The sequence below is a fragment of the Staurois parvus genome, unplaced genomic scaffold, assembly GCF_062004578.1.
Source record: "Staurois parvus isolate SC_StPar_1 unplaced genomic scaffold, SC_StPar_1.0 ptg000197l, whole genome shotgun sequence".
Classification (NCBI taxonomy): Eukaryota; Metazoa; Chordata; class Amphibia; order Anura; family Ranidae; genus Staurois; species Staurois parvus.
The window spans coordinates 331199-348062 of NW_028317993.1; the positions used below are offsets into that span (position 1 = coordinate 331199).

General features: G+C 41.4%; 1 protein-coding gene across 1 annotated transcript; it reads left to right on the forward strand.

Annotated features, from left to right (window-relative positions):
* The first annotated feature begins 5477 nt into the window (after nucleotides 1-5477).
* Nucleotides 5478-14561, forward strand: LOC149461605 (small ribosomal subunit protein mS34-like). The gene is made up of 4 exons (XM_089678040.1): nucleotides 5478-5502; nucleotides 5905-5990; nucleotides 9683-9725; nucleotides 14269-14561. The coding sequence occupies exons 1-4, from the start codon at nucleotides 5478-5480 to the stop codon at nucleotides 14559-14561; spliced, it is 447 nt and encodes a 148-aa protein (XP_089534166.1).
* The last annotated feature ends 2303 nt before the right edge of the window (nucleotides 14562-16864 follow it).

A 16864-nucleotide genomic window follows, 5' to 3' on the forward strand; every position in this document is an offset into this window, starting at 1 on the left:
ACCTTTCCAAATTTTACCTGAATGTAATAGAAGACACTCTTGAGAAATTCTCTAGGCTCCACCAGAATCAGCATTTGCTCTTCTTTCCCTTTACATAGATCCAGACCATCCTGGAATATAAAAACAGCGATTGGAAAATCCAGAAATATTTTTGTGTTAGCTGAATGAAAAGAGTTCGGAACTTAATTTCTGTGTTTCTCGTGTGTAGAGCAGTCCATGGAAATGAACAGGCTGCCATTCATGCCACACATGGAAATGCACCTGCATTTGGTTGCATCTGCAGGTGTGAACCAAATCTAAGAGGAAGAGAGGACACCCCAAGATAGCAGCTCTCAATAGCTGGCATTATATCACCATTCTGAGTAAATATTTGTAGTAGGTCTTATGTGCACTCCTTATCCCCCCCCCCCCCCACACACACACACACACACACACACACATACTTCTTTTTGCCTCATAACATATTATTATTACAGTGCTAGTGTTACTGTTTGTGTTCTTGTTGTATAATTTTGCTGTTGTTTTGGTAAAAATTCTCTTCTTTGGTCCCGGTAGAGTAACAATTTTCTTACTTAATCCCCCAATACCAGGGTGGATTTGATTTAAATCAAACTGATTTAAATTACGATTTAAATCACTAGTCAGTAAGGCTTGATTTAAATCAGAGTTTTCTACATAAAGACTAATTCTTGCTGGTATAACTTTAATATGCAAGTAGATGAAGATTTTTAGAATAACAACTTTTCATATTAGTTTTTTTATCCCCAGTTTAATAGGTTAATCATTCATATTTGGACAACTTTTCTGTTGTACTTAGGAAGGAGAAAAATAATCATTACCTTAATAATAACAATTTAAATAGATTTATTCAACTGAAACAATAACATTCCAGCATATGTTATTTGCTTAAACAAACATCCATGTTTATTTACTAATTTGGCTAAACAAAATATATATATTTTAAGAAACTTAGACTGTCAGCCCCTTCCTCCTCACACTTAGTTTCACTTTTTTCTTGTGCAGATCTATTCCACTCCAAACAATCAGAAAAATATTGTTTCTATTCTATTCACTGAACTTCTTGAAACTTAGCAGTGAAGGGGTTGATTCTGTATTCATAGGTTTGTAGAAGTTAGGATGAAGGTCTTTTTCTTAACTCTGTTCATGTTAAAACATTTTTGCTGTGAAGAAGAGGCATGTGATCTCCGCTGAGTCAAATTCAGTTTTGAGAACTGCAAAAATAAACCAAGCATCTGTGATAATATCTTGTAGGCAGAGAAACTGCCCAATAATCTTACAAAAACCTCTGGAAGAGCAAGACATTGTGAATGGATTCATGGAATTTATTTACCCAAAAAATTAAACATATACAGCCTTATTCTACATAATTAAAAAACTAATCTTTATTTCATGATGGAATAACCTTTGGATGGTAATATATTTTCCTCAAAAAAAATTTTATTAAAAAAAAATCCGATTTAAATAAAAAAATCAGATTTTTTAAAAAAAGCATTGATTTTTATCCACCCTGCCCAATACTGATGATCTCATCCCTCTGATTCCCACCCTTGGAGGCTGCTCCCAGTGTTAGCCATGATAAGCTCAGAATACCTCTCTCAGTCTTAGTGCCCCCTGTGCAGGCTGATATCAAGTCAGAGGATTTTCAAAGTCCCCCAAAAAAATTAAAAGTCAGCAGCTACAAATACCGTAGCTACTGACTTTCATTATAAGGATATTTAGATATCCATGGATCAAGTGCCGCCCTCACCTGGGCTGGTTACTCACTGGTCTTTGGCAGCCCGGTGCAAGCATGTTTATTAATTGAAGTGCGCAGTGAGCCCTAACAGCTTCACAGCCAGCTACCTACTGCGCATGCACAAGTTGAGCTGCACTTTGTGAATGGTCTTGCAGCTTTCTGGGACTTGTGATGTGTCCCAAAATGTTGCGGGTTAAGAGGGGGGTGGGGGTGAAGTTTCTCTTGGATCGCCTGGGTGAAGTTTCACTCGGATTGCCTAAGCGATCCAAGTGGAAGTGGGAGCAGATACCTGTCAAAACTAGATACCCGCTCGACCCCCCCCCCCCCAGTATGACCGTAACGTAACAACGTATGACCAAACATGTTGGGGGGTGAGTTGGCGGCAAAAAAGAAGAACTCCCTCTTTTGTGTGAAATTCCACTTTAACACTGTATGCTAGTTTTATGATACATTGATTATAGTTTACTGAATACTTACCAGATTACATGATGACATTATATACATGCTTAGCATTTGGCATTCAGGTTTAAAAAATGTATTCTGCATATAGGTAAAAGGAATTACAGAAAACAGTGTGTGAGAATTACATTGTGTGCAGTGGCTTGCTGTTTGTGCACAAAGGTGGTGCCATAAAAAGAATACAATGGAAACCTTTTCTCATAAAATATGAATTATTAGAATGTATTATTCTCTTTTTAACATAATAACATAAAGGAAACCAGTACTGACACAGCCTGGATGCCTTCATTACTGACCTTCCCCTGAAAATGTTTGTTGTTTGGCTATTTTTGGCATCAATAAATTCAGAGCTTCCAACTAGAGATGAGCGAATTATTCAAAAATTCAATTCGGCTGATTCGCCGAATTTGCGGGAGAAATTTGATTCAATGCGAATTTATTCGCTGCGAATTTAACTTATTAAAAGGGTTTCTAGGCTTCAGAGAGCCTTTATATTAGTGCAGAACACTGTACCTTTAATTTAAATGCCCTTGGAGTCTGCTGGGGAAGAGAAATAATACTGTCAGTCAGTATGACATGCAGATGAGTGCCGTCGATCTTAGAATCACCGCACACTTCACTCATTTGGGCAGTCACGGGGCACAACGAAGAAGAAGAAGAAGAAGAATGAAAAGAAGAAGAATGAAAAGAAGAAGAAGAAGAAGAATGAAAAGAAGAATGAAAAGAAGAATGAGAAGAATGAAAAGAAGAAGAAGAAGAATGAAAAGAAGAATGAAAAGAAGAAGAAGAAGAATGAAAAGAAGAAGAAGAAGAAGAATGAAAAGAAGAAGAAGAAGAATGAAAAGAAGAAGAATGAAAAGAAGAAGAAGAAGAATGAAAAGAAGAAGAAGAAGAAGAATGAAAAGAAGAAGAAGAAGAATGAAAAGAAGAATGAAAAGAAGAATGAGAAGAATGAAAAGAAGAAGAAGAAGAATGAAAAGAAGAAGAATGAAAAGAAGAAGAAGAAGAAGAAGAATGAAAAGAAGAATGAAAAGAAGAATGAGAAGAATGAAAAGAAGAAGAATGAAAAGAAGAATGAGAAGAAGAATGAAAAGAAGAATGAAAAGAAGAATGAGAAGAATGAAAAGAAGAATGAAAAGAAGAAGTATTCCAGTACAGCAAAAAGTGTATCTGCAGAGAGCTCCGCTATTTCTGACAGTTCTCTGACAGTTCCTTCACATTTACAGCGGTTGAAACATTGTATCTGTTTCCGAATAAAAACATCTGTATCCTAAATGGAAACAAATAGATACAATGTTTCAACCGCTGTAAATGTGAAGGAACTGTCAGAGAACTGTCAGAAATAGTGGAGCTCTCTGCAGGGACACTTTTTGCCGGCTGATCGGGAAAAATTCGATTCGTGCATCCGAAGTTGGCTAATATTCGGATTCGGCACGAATCGAATTTTTCCTGAAATTCGAAACGAATTCCACTTCGCCTGGTTCGATTCGCTCATCTCTACTTCCAACCTAGGGCAAGAATTTAGCTAATGAACCCAGAGAAAAATCAGAACGGCTCATCTAATCTGAGTTATTGACTCAAAGTACTGAAAGCCTTTGGGTTAGCATAATAGTCCAGCAACTAGAATTTCCAAAAGAGACTTTAGTACTGACAGCTCCTATTTGCTCTTACCAATTGTTCAGTGTCTGCCACCCCTCTCTGCCAATCCCTCCACTGGCCTCCATTCAGTGTCCTCCACCCCTCTCTGCCAATCCCTCTACTGGCCTCCATTCAGTGTCCTCCACCCCTCTCTGCCAATCCCTCCACTGGCTTCCATTCAGTGTCCTCCACCCCTCTCTGCCAATCCCTCCACTGGCTTCCATTCAGTGTCCTCCACCCCTCTCTGCCAATCCCTCCACTGGCATCCATTCAGTGTTCTCCATCCCTCTCTGCCAATCCCTCCACTGGCTTCCATTCAGTGTTCTCCACCCCTCTCTGCCAATCCCTCCACTGGCTTCCATTCAGTGTCCTCCACCCCTCTCTGCCAATCCCTCCACTGACTTCCATTCAGTGTCCTCCACCGCTCTCTGCCAATCCCTCCACTGGCCTCCATTCAGTGTCCTCCACCCCTCTCTGCCAATCCCTCCACTGGCTTCCATTCAGTGTCCTCCACCCCTCTCTGCCAATCCCTCCACTGGCTTCCATTCAGTGTCCTCCACCCCTCTCTGACAATCCCTCTACTGGCTTCCATTCAGTGTCCTCCACCCCTCTCTGACAATACCTCCACTGGCTTCCGCTTACTCAACTAATTAAATTCAAGGTACTTACAACAACTTCTAAAGCCATCCACAACTCAGCCCCCAGCTACATCACTAACCTAGTCTCAAAATTCCAGTCTTCCAGTTCTTTTCCTTCCTCCCAAGACCTCCTGCTCTCCAGCTCCTTTGTTACCTCCTCTTATTCTTGCCTTCAGTACTTTTCCAAAGGTACTCCCATCCTCTGAAACTCCCTTCCCCAATGTGTCCGACTATCTCCTACCCTGTCCACTTTTAGACAATCCCTAAAAACCTCATCTCTTAAGAGAGGCTTATCCTGCCCCCTCCTAGCAACGGTACATGTATTTTTCTCTATCAGCCCATCCCCCGCAGTTATTACTTTTTGTATCAATTGACCCTCCCTCTTAGATTGTAAGCTCTACTGAGCAGGGCCCTCTGATCCCTCCTGTATTAATTTGTATTGTAACTGTACTGTCATCCTTTGTGCAAACTGCTGGCGCTATATAAATCCTGCATAATAATAATAGTACAGATTTCCTCAAATAGGACTAACCCTCTCAGATGGATATTTTATTGCAGGTGACGTCTGGCAGACTGAGACTGCCCCAGGTTTCTTTCTTAGATCTTGATTGCTCTTACAGGGAGATCTTCCTGCTATAATCCATGACTGTTCCTGGCCACCTTTGCTCTGGCTATGTTTTCCGCAGTCTAAAATAAATATGAAAACCCAATAGAGAGAATGGGACATCTCATAATGGCCACATCAGTTGTGAAAACCTGTGATGCTCAACAAAGATCTCAATAAGAGAATCCCCAGGAGATATAAAGAACTAACAGGCATTTTATCTCAGCAGCACCTACAAAGAACTAAAATATCAGTTTGGAGTTGACTGATCCTTCCACTTTAAATATAAGCGGCTCTAATACAAAAACGTGTTGTCTGTTCCAATCACAACTTACTACACATGTCCAGTCAGCAGGCATCTCTCTTCTCCAGGTAATGCTCCATGGCACAGAGTGTGGCTCTAAGGAGTAAGTATACCCAGCTGAACTCAGAGCTTCCAGCATACCTTCTGACCCTGCATCTTGGAGAAGACCTGCGCAATAAGAGATCAATCAACAACACAATGTAGACATATATGTGTGATTTGCAATGATGCAAAAAGTTGATCTGTAATGTTAGCAAGCACCAAAAGACAATTTATATAGTGCCAACTCTCAATGAGTCAAATTTGCTTGTAAACTCTACATGTAAGAACACAAGGCCTAACCTTGCAGATACCCTCTTCTGGTCCTCCAAAAAAGCTGCCAAACACTAATCTGAAATGGTAGCTTGCGCCAAAAGACTATATATATATATATATATATATATATATATATAGCCAGTTCTCAATGTGCCCCATTTGTTTGTAAACCCTGCATGGAAGAACATAGAGGTGACCAAGAAGTCCTGGCTGGAGCAATTCGATGAGCCTTGCTACTGGAATATTACTAAGGTCAAAGTGGATTACAGAGCTGAGGTGAGGGAGAGTTCAGAAGATCATGACCGCCGTCCTGCAAAATTGAGAGGGTAGAAAGTGGCGCTGACAATCTTAGCCAGAATACACACCATGGTATTTAAGCTCATCAGACTCTAAGGACTGATTCACACTAGGAATCGCACCGGTATGCGCTGCACGTTCCTGTACGATTCATATGCAGTTATGTGCAGTACGATTTCAGCCTATTCATTTTAAATGGGCTGAAATTGTACTGCACTGCACCTAAATTAGTGCATGCACTACTTTTGTAAACGCACTACAACTGGATTGCATGGTACTTTTGTACCATGCAATGTGGTGTGGGCCAATGCACTGTGTTTACTGTGTCAGTAATATTGCACTGACACCCACTGCAGGTCGCAAGGGCAGCGCATTCAGAATGCGGTGCACGAAACCCGCGCAGCATTCTAGTGTGAATCAGCCCTTAAGGATACTGCACACATGGACATGGTAGACAAGACAGCACACTTGCTTGCCTGCCTCTTACGTCTTCTGCATGTTGTGTTCATTTTTGTGGGCTAGAAGCCAAGGTGGGGTCATGTGTAATATAAGGCTGTGGTGATGCCATGGGAACCTCATTTCATTTTTTTTCCCTCCTGGTGCATCAAGGGAGGGAGGCCTTGGGGTACTTTACAATGCCACGTCATCAGGGGGCTTGCTGAGGCTCTGGTTCTTGCAGCCAGCCCCCTGATGAAGTGAAACATGCATGCCATCATGAGGCCAGCTACAAGAACCCAAAATAGATAGTTCCCCCCTGATGTTGTAAGTAAATGAGATGGTGGAGCAAGACCTGGAATGCTGCAGTGGATCGGTGGTTTGACCCAGGACAACACTATATCAGCTGGATGTGTAAGTATGTATTTTGAAGGTAACCCTGCTAACAAGATAGGAGGGGAACAAAAATAGAACACAGGGATGGTAAAGGGTCATTGAGGTTGCTCTTTTAATAATACATAGAACCTTCCTAGATCTATTGCCATCATTTTCCCTACAGTTCTACATATCACTATTCTTATAGTAAATTATTTATTGTATGGTGACATAGGTTCAGATGTAACAAATACTCCAGTACAGGGTGGATTTGATTTAAATCAAACTGAGTTAAATCACAATTTAAATCACTAGTCAGTAAGGCTTGATTTAAATCCTAGTTTTCTACATAAAGACTGATTCTTGCTGGTATATCTTTAATATGCAAGTAGATGAAGATTTTTAGAATAACAACTTTTCATATTAGTTTTTTTATCCCCAGTTTAATAGGTTAATCATTCATATTTGGACAACTTTTCTGTTGTACTTAGGAAGGAGAAAAATAATCATTACCTTAATAATAACAATTTAAATAGATTTATTCAACTGAAACAATAACATTCCAGCATATGTGATTTCCTTAAACAAACATCCATGTTTGGTAACTAATTTGGCTAAACAAAATATATATATTTTAAGAAACTTAGACTGTCAGCCCCTTCCTCCTCACACTTAGTTTCACTTTCTTCTTGTGCAGATCTATTCCACTCCAAACAATCAGAAAAATATTGTTTCTATTCTATTCACTGAACTTCTTGAAACTTAGCAGTGAAGGGGTTGATTCTGTATTCATAGGTTTGTAGAAGTTAGGATTAAGGTCTTTTTCTTAACTCTGTTCATGTTAAAACATTTTTGCTGTGAAGAAGAGGCATGTGATCTCCGCTGAGTAAAATTCAGTTTTGAGAACTGCAAAAGTAAACCAAGCATCTGTGATAATATCTTGTAGGCAGAGAAACTGCCCAATAATCTTACAAAAACCTCTGGAAGAGCATGACATTGTGAATGTAGTCATGGAATTTATTTACCAAAAAAAATTAAACATATACAGCCTTATTCTACATAATTAAAAAACTAATCTTTATTTCATGATGGAATAACCTTTGGATGGTAATATATTTTTCTCAAAAAGCATTTTATTCAAAAAAATCCGATTTTAAATAAAAAAAATCAGATTTAAATAAAAACAAATTAGATTTTTTTAAAAAAAATCATTGATTTTTATCCACCCTGCTCCAGTATATACACTATATTGCCAAAAGTATTGGGACACCCCTCTAAATCATTGGATTCAGGGGTTCCAATCATTTTCATGGCCACAGGTGTATAAAATCATCACCTAGGCATGCAGACTCCTTCTACAAACATTTGTGAAAGAATGGGTCACTCTCAGGAGCTCAGTGTATTGAAGTGTGGTCCTGTGATAGGTTGCCACCTGTGCAGTAAGTCCATCCGTGACATTTCCTTACTACTAAATATTCCATGGTCAACTGTTAGTGGTATTATAACAAACTGGGAAGAACAGCAACTCAGCCACAAAGTGGTAGGCCACGTAAAATGACAGAGTGGGGTCAGCGAATGCTGAATCGCACAGTGTACAGATGTCGCCAACTGTCTGCAGAGTAAGTAGCTAAAGGCCTCCATACTTTGTGTGGCCTTTAGATTAGCACAACAACAGTGTGTAGAGAGCTTCATGGAATGGGTTTCCATGGCCAAGCAGCTGCATCCGGGCATTACATCACCAAGTACAATCCAAAGCATTGAATGCAGTAGTGTAAAGCATGCCACCACTGGACTCTAGAGCAGTGGAGATGTTTCTCTGTCTGGTAATCCAGTGGACGTGTCTGGGTTTGGCGGTTGCCAGTAAAACGGTACTTGCCTGACTGCATTGTGCCAAGTGTAAAGTTTGGTGGAGGGGGGATTACGGTGTGGGGTTGTTTTTCAGGGGTTGGGCTTGGCTCCTTAGTTCCAGTGAAGGGAACTCTTAAGGCATCAGCATACCAAGATATTTTGGACAATTTCATGCTCCCAACTTTGTGGGAACAGTTTGGGTATGTTCCCTTCTTGTTCCAACGTGATTGTGCACCAGTGCACAAAAGAAGGTCCATAAAGACATGGATGATTGAGTTTGGGGTGGAGGAACTTGACTGGCCTGCACAGAGTCCTGACCTCAACCCCATAGAACACCTTTGGGATGAACTAGAGCGGAGACTGTGAGCCAGGCCTTCTCATCCAACATTCGTGCCTGACCTGACAAATGTGCTTCTGGAAGAATGATCAAACCTTCCCATAGACACCCTCCTAAACCTTGTGGACGGCCTTCCCAGAAGAGTTGAAGCTGTTATAGCTGCAAAGGGCGGGGCCAACTCAATATTGAACCCTACGGACTAAGACTGAGATGCTATTAAAGTTCATGTGTGTGTAAAGGCAGGTGTCCCAATACTTTTGGCAATATAGTGTATGTTTAGATAGCACAAACTGAGAGCTGTTGATTTCATGATAGATGTACCAGCTACATCTTGCAGAACTTTAGTTAAACCTCCAGTGTATACTTATGATAGGGACAGATTATAATTTAGAGTTGTTATTGAAAGACTGTCAGCTAAGAGCACGCACACATAAAGAGGTTTAAGGGGTGTTTTCTTTGATGTACTCCAGTGAAGATAGCTGCAGGATTCTAGAATACCACTGAAGAACTCTGAAGACCTAAGGTGACCGAAGGAGGATGGATAAATTTGAAAGGTTATGTTTGCCAACTTGCTTGATTTTCCTAAATAATATATGAAACTAGCTAGGTTTTGTTAACAGTGTGCTCATTCTTTAATCTTAATTTACATATTTTAACTTGTGTTTGTGTCTTCCAGAACATGGACCATGGGCAAGCCTGGGGTTATTTAACATATCGCGGTAGGTCCTGGTACATTAAATGTCATTACAAATTTTAAAAAAAAGCAACAGACCAAAAACATACTGTAAAAAGTTTAATAGAAATCCATGTTAATATTTTAGTTCAACGAAATTATTAAGGGAAAGTTAATGTGTATTAAGGTAAAAAAAACCTTCTGCATGTAGCTTCCCCTTGTACTCACCTGAGCCCAATCTCAATCCAGCAGTGTGCACAGGAGCAGCCGTTCTCTTGGCTCTCTCCCTCCTCATTGGTTCCCACTGCTGTCAATCAGAGCCAGGGAGGAGCCGCGCTCTGTGCGTCTATGGACACACAGAGCCAGCTCGGAAGCAAGCATGCTTGCTATGAGGGCACTCGGTGGGGGCAAAGAGCCAGGAGTGCCAGCAGGGGAACTCACGGAGAGGAGAATTGGGGCTGCTCTGTGCAAAACCATTGCACACAGCAGTTAAGTATAACATGTTTGTTATTTAACCACTTCAAGTCCGGACACTTTTACCCCCTTCCTGTCCAGGCCAATTTTCAGCTTTCAGTGCTATCACACTTTGAATGACAATTAATATTTGGCAAATAATATTTCATCGTAAATCTTGGCCAAAATTTATTCCGTTTATCTTTTTAGTAAAAAAAATAAATAAATAACCCAAATTAGTTTATAACCAAAATTATAATTTTTAAACATTTGTTTGTACATTTTTATTTTATTTTTTTATTATTATTATTATTATTTTAACATACTGTCGCCCTAGCAGTACAGTGTCACCATGGTGACACTACTACTTGTGGGGGGTGATGAAGATTTTTTTTTTTTTTTTTTTTTTTACACTGATTGCTTTTACACCCATAAAGGCTATAAAAGCAATCATTGCTCCTTCTCTCTGGCTGCATTCTTGTAGCCATTGAGAACTACTGTGTGAGCTGTGATTGGTCACAGCTTGTCACATGGTACAAGGCTGTTGTGAATAGCTTTGTACCATGTGACCTCTGTGATCATTCACAGATTTCACACGTAGTAAGCAATGATGTCAGAAGTAACATCTTGCTTAATACTCTGCATGTGATCACTGATTGGCCAATCAGTGATTACATGATCGGTACCTTGCACAGAGGTCCCATACGACGATCGGTGTTCCACTGTGTCCGGAGGACACAGCGGGCACTAGATCACAGTGCTCCCAGGGAGTGCGCACAAGCAGGGGGCGGGGAGGTTGTTTATAAATGTTTACCCGACCCTGTACTGCCACCGTCTGGCCGTTTATATACAACAGCTGGACAGGAAGTGGTTAAAAAAAAATAAAAAGCAATCCTTTACAATTAGTTTAATAATTAAGGTTGGTGGTAAAAATGTCTGGATGACATCTAAAATACTGTTTTCTATAAAGGAAGGGGTGTGGGAGTTTGCTTAAAACCGTGCGTACATGCTCTCTGATGATCCCGTCCAGCTAGTCTTGAGGGAACATATCAACGTAGAGAAATCTTGTGGATGCATTTTGTTATATAATTCTGTTTTCATAGATCCTGTTGTCTGCAGATGACTTTATTGAAGAAAAAAAAAAAAAGCAAGTCTTTCTGGCAGGACTGCTTAGAACCCAGTGCAGCCTTCAAATGATAGCATCTGAAAGGGAGTATGCCATAAAATTTGATTGCAACATCCGACCTTTTACTCATAGGCAAGCAACACAAACTGAAGCCACAGCAAATGAGGGGTTATGAAATGTGAAAAAAAAAAATAATTGGCCAAACTAACTCATTATATTAATTTTCCAAATTCTAGTATACATTCTTACACATATACATAGGAATAGATTTACTAAAACTGGAGCGTTCAGGATCTGGTGCAGCTGTGCATGGTAGCCAATCAGCTTCTAACTTCAGCTTGTTCAATTAAGCTTTGACAAAACCTGGAAGCTGATTGGTTTCTATGCAGAGCTGCACCAGCTTTTGCACCCTCCAGTTTAAGTAGATAACCCCTATTGTTTCCTTTTAATTCTTTGTAGAGTTTGCAGTGAATAGTTTGGTAAACAGTGTAGAAAAGTAATTGATGAACTAAGCTGTTTAACCACTTGCCTACCAGGCACTTATACCCCCTTATTTACCAGGCCAATTTTCAGCTTTCAGCGCTGCCGCACTTTGATTGACAATTGCACGGTCATGCAACATTGTACCCATATGAAATTTTGATAATTTTTTTCTCACAAATAGAGCTTTCTTTTGGTGGTATTTAATCGCCACTGGGCGCTTTACTTTTTGCGCTATAAATAAAAAAGTGCAAAAAATTTGAAAAAAAAAAAGTTTCTTTGTTTCTATTATAACATTTTTCAAACAGGCATTTTTTTCTCCTTCACTGATGTGCGTTAATGAGGCAGCACTGATGGGCACTGATAGGCGGCCCTGATGGGCACTGATAGGCAGCACTAAAGGGCACTGATAGGCAGTACTAATGAGGTGGCACGGATAGGCGGCACTGATAGACAGCACTAATGAGGTGTCACGGATAGGCGGCACTAATATGAAGCACTGATAGGTGGCACTGATAGGTGACACTGATGATGGGTACTGATAGACGGCACTGACTGGCATCACTGCTGGGCACTGACTGGCAGCACTGACTGGCACAACCCCTGGGCACTGACTGGTGGCACTGACTGGCAGCACTGCTGGGCTGCACTGGTGGGTGGCACTGGTGGGCAGCACTGGTGGGTGGGCACAGGTGGGTGGCACTGGTGGGCACAGGTGGGTGGGCACAGGTGGGTGGCACTGTTGGGCACATGTAGGTGGCACTTCTGGGCACAGGTAGGTGGCACTGCAGAGTGGCACAGGTGGATGCACTGCTGGGCACAGGTGGGTGATCTGCTGGGCACAGGTGGGCGGAGCTAGTGGGCGCACTGCTGGGCACAGGTGGGCGGAACTTGCGGGTGGCACTGCTGGGCACCGATCATCAGGGCACTGATCATCAGTGCCCTGATGATCGGTGCCGATCCCCGCTCTGACAACTGCAGGTTCTCGGCAGTACTTTCCTCACGATCTGACAGCGTGAGGAAAGTGCAGCCGAGAACCGGCACTTGCATTTCCCTCTGATCAGCGTGTCATTGGACACCGCTGATCAGGTGGTAAAAGGCGCTGTGATTGGCCTTTTACCACATCACGTGATCAGCTGTGTCTGTAGGACACAGCGATCACGGAGATCGCCGGGTGCGCGCCCCCTGGGGCGCGCAGGAGAGCGCGTTCTGGGGGGACGTCATATGACGTCCACTCAGAACTGGCCGGCCGCAGTGAAGCCGTCATTCGGCTATCTGCGGTCGGCAGGTAGTTAAGAAAGAGAGTGAAGTACACTATATGGTTAACGATTTGCGGACATTTATTGACCATCAAACCCATATGAGTTTGTTGGACATCTCAGGTTAATTAAGGGTATTCGTATTGAACAATTGCCACCAGATTGTAATTGTCTGAATGTCTTTAGGAACAATCGAGTATTGTCCATGATACTTTTTTTATTTGCACTAAAGCCTGGTACACACTGAATGAGAAAAAAAACGGACAGCTCAGGAGGAGCCACTGTACTAATTATTATTGTTATATAGGATTTTTATAGCGCCAATGGTTTGCTCAGCGCTTTACATTATAGTGGGAGACAATACAGTAACAATACAGTTCAATACAAGAGGGAATTGAGGGCCCTGATCCTTGGAGCTTACAATCTAAGAGGGAGGGGTGAGTGGTACAATAGGTAAAACTGTGGGGGATGGAGTGGTTGGAAGCATAGAGGATTCCAGTATTAGCAGAGGGCGGGATAGGCTTCCCTGAAGAGAGAGATTTTAATGATAGCCTAAAGGTAAGTAGAGTAGGTGATAGTCTGATAGATTTGGGTAGGGAGTTCCAGAGAATGGGTGATGCCTTGGAGAAGTCTTGGAGATGAGCATGGGAGGAGGAGATAAGGGAGCTAGAGAGTAGGAGGTCTTGCGAGGAGCAAGGAGTACGGTTTGGGTGATAGAGATAAGATCAGATATGTAAATTGGGGCAGTGTTGTAGATGGCTTTGTATGTCATAGTATACTAATGATCCGATATTGGTACAGCGAGCTCCCCTGCTGTGCTATTGGGTTCTGACAGGGATGCCCCCCATCCCGGACAGAACACTTCGGTCAACACTGTCAGCCATTGGCTGAGAGCACTGATCAGGAGCTGATCAGCAGACCTTCTTCAATCATGCCTCTTTGACAGAAGCCGACCGAACGTCTGGCTTCTGACAGACCGGCTACCACATCGGGCCAAATATGCAATAAAAATTGGAAGATGCCAAAATACCGCTCGACATTTGGCCCGTGTGTAGTAGGCTTGACATCCAAATCTAAATGTCTTTGTATGCTAGAGAATTGTAGAATGAACAGTACCCTTCACTAAAACACATTCACTCAATTATTTGGAGTGGGGTCCTTGTAGCTTTAGCCATATAGCGTATTTCTCATCCAGGATCATAAGCAGAGCCTATCTTAGGTAGAGTGACTTGATGATCTTATATTGATGGTCATCTTCTTCATTCACCCAGGTAAAACCGTGCCTGAAGAGCAGGAGATCAGCAAAGTCATGTACCATGACTGGCGTCTTATACCACGGCATGAAGAAGAGAACTTCAAGCAATTTATCCCTCTGCCGGAGCCAGAACCTGTCCGCTATGTGCCATACCCACCACTACTGAGGGCTATTGCTCTGGCTCAGTTGCAGAAAGAAGGAAAGCCTTTAACAGAGCCCATGCTGGACATTGGGAGATTACGGGAATCTGATCATGAGCTCCAAAAGGAGCTTAAAGTGAGGAGAGCCAAAACAGGGACACCAGTGTGATAAGGCCATGGACTTCTGCTACTTCCTAGAAACATGGATTCATGTACAGTTTATTGTCAGCAGCGTGACCTTCAAACCAAAATGGCAACAAAGTGCCATGGTAATTGGGGTTGTGGGCTCTGCTCTTTGTTGAGGGTTGTTTTCAGTTATAGACCATACTGAGTAAAGACTACACAACACCTTCCGTAATTGAAAATTGTCATTTTTACTCAATGACACCATAAGTAACTGTTGGACTTTCCTATTTGATGTTTACTGGGCTGTTATAAAACTTTATATAAAATCACACCATTATGTGCTACTGAGAATTTAAAGGCATTCCATATATGCAGTGCTCAGCATAAATGAGTACACCCCTTTTGAAAAGTAAGATTTTATTCAACATCTCAACACAAGAACAATTTCCAAAATGTTGGCAAAACTGAGTTTTATGTAACATTTGTTTTGCTCATTACATGAAAGTAAGGTTAATAGTATAACGTAGATTACAAAATCTTCAGTTTTACTCCAATTAGTTGATGCAAAAATGAATACACCCCACAACAAAAACTACTATATCTAGTATTTTGTATGACCTCCATGATTTGTAAGGACAGCACCAAGTCTTCTAAGCTTGGAATGAACAAGTTGGCAACATTGCAACATCTACATTTTTCCATTCTTCGAGAACAACCTCTTAGAGCCTGGATGCTGGATGGAAAGTGATGCTCAACTTGTCTTTTAAGATTTCCCCATAGGTGTTCGATTGGGTTCAGATCAGGAGACATACTTGGCCACTGAATCACTTTCACCTTGTTCTTCAGAAATGCAACAGTGGCCTTAGATGTGTGTTTTGGATCATTGTCATGTTGGAAAAGTGCACAACTTCTCTTTCAATACAGAGCAGTACATCAGTGAATTCATGATACCATGAATTAAATTCAGCTCCCCGACACCAGCAGCACTCATGCGGCAGCACAGAAGGACATTGCCACCACTATGTTTCACTGTAGGCACCATGCATTTTTCTTTGTACTCCTCACCTTTGCAACACCGTACAGTTTTGAAGCCATCAGTTCCAAAAACATTTATCTTGGTCTCATCACTCCAGAGTACAGAGTCCCAGTAGTCTTCTTTTTGAGTATGCTCCCTGGCAAATTCTAGGCAGGATTTTTTGTGCATGGGAGAGGTTTCCTATGTGGATGACACCCATGCATGCCATTCCTATGCATGCCATTGCAGTATACGCCATATTGCGTCATAGGAAACAATTGCCCCAGTTTTTGCTTTCTATTTTAGACAACTGCAATGAACTTGCATGGAGATTTTCTTTAACCCCTCTCATCAGAAGACGCTCTTGTCGAGGTGTCAACTTCCGTGGACAGCCTGGAAGTCTCTGTGAGATGGTTGCAGTTCCATATTTTTTAAATTTTTGTATCACTTTTGATACAGAATTCTGACTGATAAGTAAAGTGTTGCTGATCTTCTTGTAGCCTTCACCTTTCTTGTGTAAAGAAATTATTTTCTTTCTCAGGCCTTGTGACATTTCTCTTCCATGTGGTGCCATTGCTGACAGCATGAAATGGGAGGGGTTTTCTTTGTTAAGTAATGCCCTTTTATAATCAACTGCTGTACACCTGTTTAATGAATATTTAGACTCACCTGTAGTTGAATTCTTGTTAATTAGGATTTTATTGTCTAAAACTTAGCTTTGCGTCTAAGACTTTCATTGAGGTGTATTCATTTTTGCAATATGGTCTTGAATGAATTTGTTAGGAAAAATATTTTCTTGAATATTACTGAATAAGTTTAAACTAGGTGGAAACTGAACCCACATCAGAGGGAAGCAACTCTGCCCATGGTATCGCAGGACACTAGCACATCGAGGGGAGGGGATATATGAGCCGTGGCATATAGTGTGGCCCCTCTCGGAAGCCACGTAGGCCGTGAACCTCCAGCTCTACGGATGGGGGTCAAACAGAACCCGATTCCCCGCTCCAGGCAGCGGAGCAGGTCTACAGGGATCCCCAATGTCGGCAGGATCCCATTATCCCCAGGATGGAGACAGATGCTGTAAGGTGCTTTTTATGGTGGTATTTATTCACCACTGAGTTTTTTTTTGCTAAATAAACAAAAAAACACAAACTTTTGAAAAAAAAACCACGCATTTTTCTTTGTTTCTGTTATGAAAATAACCCAAATTATTGTATATTATTAGTCTGTAGGAAAGTTATAGAGTCCACAAACCATGGTATATACAGTGGGGATCGAAAGTTTGGGCACCCCAGCTAAATATTTGTATTAATGTGCATAAAGAAGCCAAG

Excerpts from the sequence above, each read along its gene's own strand:
- LOC149461605 (XM_089678040.1), top strand. The coding sequence starts at position 5,478 with ATGGCACAGAGTGTGGCTCTAAGGA. Across the intron at positions 5,991-9,682 it reads AAGTGGATTACAGAGCTGAG|AACATGGACCATGGGCAAGC; the intron begins GTGAGGGAGAGT and ends TGTGTCTTCCAG. Across the intron at positions 9,726-14,268 it reads GGGTTATTTAACATATCGCG|GTAAAACCGTGCCTGAAGAG; the intron begins GTAGGTCCTGGT and ends TCATTCACCCAG.